The sequence below is a fragment of the Leuciscus leuciscus genome (assembly GCF_965113295.1).
Source record: "Leuciscus leuciscus genome assembly, chromosome: 13".
NCBI lineage: Eukaryota > Metazoa > Chordata > Actinopteri > Cypriniformes > Leuciscidae > Leuciscus > Leuciscus leuciscus.
The window spans coordinates 21831950-21837949 of record NC_138737.1 but is presented as its reverse complement, the minus strand read 5'-3'; the positions used below and the strand labels follow the sequence as shown (position 1 = coordinate 21837949).

Sequence of the window (6000 nt, the reverse complement as noted above, 5' to 3'; positions counted from 1 at the left end):
GTGGATCCCAAATGGATCTTTAAGGATATGTCAAACTTGTTTCAACAGTGTGTGTGAAGATAAAAAATGGCCAGTGAAGAAACTGCTCACAAATGAAAATGTCTCTTGAGATGAAGTTTGGACAAAATGACCTGATAACATCTTAACATTGTGCGATAAAGCTTATTGAGCTGGTGGATATAAAGGAAAGTGGGATGCAATTGTTCTTTGTTTAACTAGATGGAAACGTCTCAAAGGCATATATTACTCTATACCGGTACAATATAAAAAGCCGAGACCAGCAGTCATATAGTTGTATAATTTAGAACTGGTGGAAGACGTTGACAAAACTGGAATCTATCATGAACATCCTATCAGGCAATTCCAAAGACATGACCGAAAACAGGAATACTGATGAAAATGTATGTTTTTATAATGTTTAACTATAAGGTTATTACACCATATTAAAAACTATTGTATATTAAAGATAAAACTGTAATGCTAAGCTTAAAATACTGTTATTCCAGCTGCAGAGACAAAAAGTGTTGTACCTTCTTGCTCTGTGGTATTTTTAAAACATTGCTCTGTTTGTTTGAGTATCATGAAATGCCCAAAAACAGCTCAACAAATAGTGTGAGTTTGGGGCGTGGCTATTGTTTGACTGACCAATGGAATTATAGGGAATGTTGGGGATACCTGTTCATAAATGAAGACTTATTTTGCATGGTTCCGTGCACAATACTATGTTATGACCTCAAAACACTTTTATCATAGTGCATGATTTGCAAATGAATACATTTTTATGTTTGCATCACATAATCAGCTCCATATTTATGGCTTTCCTATGTTGCTCAGTAGTTCACCTGGTACAGTGTTGCATTTGTGATACAGAGCACTCAGGTACGAGTCCTGTGAAACACGAGTCACGGCATTTGATAAAAGAGCTCAAAGACTTGTAGAAGCAAGCTGAAATGGTATGGTTGCTTCAGTAAATGAGTTTTTATCACACATTTGTGACCATGGATCACAAAACCAGTCTTATGTTGCACGGGTATATTTGTGGCAATAGCCAACAAAACATTGAATGGGTCCAAATTATAGATTTTTCTTTTATGCCAAAAATCATTAGGATATTAAGTAAAGATCATTTTGTAAATTTCCCACCTTAAATATATAAAACATTTATTTTTGTGAATGGATGCAGCACTATCGCCAATAGAAATGGACAACTTTAAAGGCGATTTTCTCAATACCCTCAGATTCCAGATTTTCAAATAGTTGTATCTCGGCCAAAAATTATCCATAAGACTGGTTTTGTGGTCCAGGGTCACATTTGCTTTTGTTAACATTATTGGTTAGGTTTAGTGTAGGTGGTACGTTATTTTCAAACACAAACCTTTTAGCGTCACTCACCGAACATTTCATTTCCGAACTGCCGCGAATCGTACAACAACTAACATGAAACGTTGTCTGATTGACGTTCATCTGTTTTGGATAAATCTGAACCTGCTTTTAAAGCCGCTCATTGGACAAGAAGCAATGGATCTTGCAGAAATGTCACCACAGCTGAGTTTGTCATCACAGGTGGTAAATCTAACTAACACAGATATTTTTGCCAATCACCTTAAGGATCACATTTGCAACAAGCCTTTTATTGTTGTCCTCAACACAAAACAAATGTGGAAAGCAGTAAAAATTGAAGTGGCTTTATTGATCAGGAAACAAGCACAGCATTAGCATATCTGGAGCTCACAGCAGTCTACAAAGGGAGGTGACCCTTACATCAAAGCAGTGATGAGATGACGTAGAACTCTGCTAATTCCAGAGGTGATCAAATCACAATGGTTTATCAAAGTCATGTGACACAGCAAAAGCTCCATTGAATGTCTCTGTGAAGTGCTACTCTTTTTCATAGTTCATTTCTTTGCATCTGAAACTTACATTCGTCAAATGGTCTCATCTTGATACCAAATCCCCTACTCACCTGACCATAGCTAAAAATCTTATACACAAACGTACTGTACATGTAGGCTACACACACACTCAACAATCACACACCTCTGTATCAACCAGTCACAACATTATCCAAACCCCAGTAGGCCTTTTTGATATACAATACAGTATCAACACTGTTTTTGGGAGTATGTGGCGGATGCTTTTCATCTCAGGTACATTGAGATTCAAATTCACTTTGTTTTTTTGTTAAAAGGTTGAATGACTAAATGTGAACTGACACCTTTCAGAGAATTCACATTGTGTTTCTTAGATTTCATTCATCGCTACTTGCACCGAATATGACAGCACAGTTTTGAAAATAATTTCAAAGCAAGGATTGCGATGTCAGTGTCTGGTGACAGGATCATTTTTCTTTTCATTTGAATTTGTTCTTGTTCTCACTCAACAATGACTTTTGACTTAATACCTCCCTTAAAATATATATACTTTTTTTTCCCTCAAAAAAGCAGCATACTTCAAAAAATATACTGTTTATATTTCTATATATTCCAGATGTTTCAACAAAAGTAAAGGTCCTTGCACACTGAGTACAACATTTTCGTATTCGATATTCGGTGGCTCTGAATTGTCAAAACACCTCTTAAAATGCTAGCTATTTGACGTTCTGCGTCATTTCTGTTTATTTGCGGAAAACGCAGAAAATCGAACCCGATCCGAATTTTTTATGACAGACGAAAGGTTCGGAGGCAGTGTGAAAACGTGATTGACACAACGTGAGGTCGTATTTTTTATTTTTTACATGCACAATTTTCGGACAAGAATTTCGGACTCCGTGTGCAAGGACCTTAAGTCTTGGAACATTCACACGAAATGAGAAAATCTGGTAAAATAGAGCTGATTATTACATCACTGCGTCCTTTTAGAAACAATGTAATCTTAGAATACTCATACATCTTTTAATACTAAAAAGTATTTAATCTATTAATGTTTAAATTAAATTAAAGAGTTTGCCTGTTGATGTTTATCTGTTTTGACAGATGGATCCCCACTGTTACGACATTTCTTTAATGTGTTTCCATTGCATTATTGTCATATTTACACAAAGAATGTTCATATTTATAATTTGCTTTGCAATTGTACGTATATAACAAGCCTATAGGACACAATATATAAATCTTTTTAGTTTTGACCTTTACATTTACATATGTTATTATCGATGTCTGTTTGTTAATAACTTCAGTGTTTGGAATGTTGATAAAAGAGTCATACGTTTCTAGTGCATTTACTGAACCTGTGAACTGAGGTGAGTACATTTTTAGAAACATTCCGAACATCAAAACTCGGCATCGACCTTCTCCACACAGCGGCTAGAAAATAATGAGGAGGAAAAACAAAGAGTAAGGCCACATCAGAAATTGCACACAATGATTCACATGACGATGAATGTCCCAAAAAGGTTCCCTTTTTTTGTCAGGGTTTTTCTTGTGTAGAACCAGGGACAGAATATGCTATGACTATTAATGGTTAGTGGTATGAGCACCTCCAGGTTTTTCTCAGTCATGCAGTTCTTGTCACTCCCACTGCTCGTCTAGAACTTTCTCAAGGGTCTCTTCATCTTTCATTTAAAGACAACACATAATAATTAACAGCTGTACTTTTGGAAAGAAAAACATTCATATTCACAGACAAAATTATACATGTGTGGGCAGCCCATTGACATTGCGAACCCACACGGAAGCAGTTTGCAAAGATCTACTTCTCCTGTTGATCCACTGGTATGCTTTCATCAACTTCCTCTCAACATTCCTTTTCTTTTTCAAATTTGTCAAACTAAGTAGAGAATGTGACTAAGAAAGCTGTCGCCCGTGACATCCACCTTGCGCCGTGTCGACAGGGTACAGATTTAAACTTCAAACACTTCACATTTAAAAGAACCACTGGAAAGTAATTACTCCTGTTCGACTGGTGGACAAAAGAAGGAAAAAAGACGGAACTGAAAAGGAATAATCACAATGAGAAAGCTAAAGCAGCTGTCAAAGAAGAGCGTGGCAAATCCAATAAATGGGCAGTGGGCCGGGATGAAGAATGCCTCTCAGAGATGGTGTAATACAATGCTAATTCAGGCCTGATGGGTGCTGCAAGACGCCCTTTTTATGGGCGGTGTGGGCGGCAGGAAGTAGTACAGTAGACTGGAAAGCTTTGTGCCTGGGTCTATAGTTGCAGGTCCACCAATCAGGCCCATTACAGGTCTTCAACTTTGGAATCAAGCGGCTAAGTACGCAATATCTGTTTCTTGGCCGTTTGCTCGTTCGCTATGCAACTTTCTCAATCGGCCATGGCAAAGATGCAGCAGACTTTTCGATATGTGTCTCTGTGTTCTTTCTGTTCGGTGTTCATTTGAAAGAAAGAAAGAAAGCTGCAGTAGAGGAGAGAGGCGTGAGTTTGGTCTGAAGATGATCATGAGGGGGTTTCCATCAGCCTTGGCCTCACTGTGCTGGCTTATGAAGCTCAGGTAGTTCTACATAGTGAGGTTTCCAAGAGCAAACAACAGACCGAGCATCAAAACATCAGTTAGGGCTTTTGTGCCTGGACTTGAATTTGTGGGGACTTCTACTCTTGTGTTCGGTGGGCTGCCAGGAACCTGTGAACAAACAAACAAAATAATAGGTCACACTTTAGATTAGGATCCAATTCTCACCTAATTTTGCCTCAATATACTCCTAATTACTGCTTATTAATAGTTCGTAAGGTAGTTGTTAAGTTATTGGGTAGGATTAAGGATGTAGAATATGGTCATGCAGAATAAGGCATTACTATGAGCTTTATAAGTACCAATAAACTGCCAATATCCTAGTAATATGCATGCTAATAATCAACTAGTTAATAGTGAAAATTGGACAGTGAACTAAAGTGTTACCAAATAACCAAATAAGTCCAGGTCACATTTTACAAAAACAAACAAACAAACAAACAAACAAAAAAATATTTATAGTATTGTATAGCACTGTATATTGTATTGAAGGTTATTAGGACCATTACTATTATTATTATTATTGTTGATTTATTGACATTATTTTCATGATACTACAGTTGCATATTGTTGACAAATACAACCAAAATGCTTCAGTATTGTTTTTTTGTAATGCTAACTACTCAATAACTTTTATAGAATATTATAGAATAACTCATTATTTCATATTTCACATTATTTTCAGTGGTGATTGCCATTTCATTCTCATCACATTAAAATATATCAGTAATTTATTTATTTTACTTTGTGACTGACATTATGTTCATGATACTACAGATGCATTTAGTTGACAAATACTTTTATTAATACCACCATTCATATATAATATATAATTAACATATAATTATAATTATTTTCAATGGTCATTTGATTGTCATTCCATTTGATTGTTATTTCATTCTTATTACTCCATTTGATTGTTATTTCATTTTCATTCTTCATTTATAATTACCGTAATATCAATTAATATTATTATAAGTCATGAAAATAATGCCACAATGCATAGAATCCTAATGCTCCTTAAAATTGATTAATTTGTAAAGATGAAAATATAAAATATGCTAAATAAAATGTCTTATATCTTTCTCAGTTTTGGTGTATAATATGACCCGGACAAGTTCTTGACAGCTTTTGTGAGATTTACCCAAACCCTCTAAAGCTTTTGCAGCACATGCAAGTGACTGTACAAGGGAAATGTCTAATTATAACACATTTACAATAAAGCCACAATGCATGCTCTAGTGCAATGATGCTCTGGACACATGGTAGTCATCAAGCCTTTTCCCCCTCATGCACAAGCAAGAGATCCTTATAGATAATGCTTGAACTCACTGACTTGGATAGTTTCCTCTCTGCACTTCTTACCTCACTTTCGCAGATGTAGTCTTTTGCTTGATAGCAATCAAATTCCTGCAAGGAAATAAGGTTATCCTTAAAAAATTTAATTAAGTATAATATGATGGTGTCTTATTTGAAAGGACCTACTGTATCTGTCTGTAATGCATATCTATCTTCTCTATCATCTGACAATTAAT

General features: G+C 35.7%; 1 protein-coding gene across 2 annotated transcripts in view; it reads right to left on the bottom strand.

Annotated features, from left to right (window-relative positions):
- Positions 1-1669: 1669 nt before the first annotated feature.
- The window catches only part of gfra2a (GDNF family receptor alpha 2a), an 85268-nt gene continuing 80937 nt past the window's right edge, over positions 1670-6000 (bottom strand). Inside the window, exons 8-9 of one of the 2 annotated variants that reach the window (XM_082187504.1) lie at positions 5831-5875; positions 1670-4576 (exon numbers count right to left, since the gene is read on the bottom strand). In XM_082187504.1, the coding sequence (XP_082043630.1) occupies positions 4454-4576; positions 5831-5875 (168 nt within the window). In that variant the 3' untranslated portion in view covers positions 1670-4453. The remainder of the gene's footprint in view (positions 4577-5830; positions 5876-6000) is intronic. The other variant, XM_082187505.1, reaches the window with a different exon arrangement.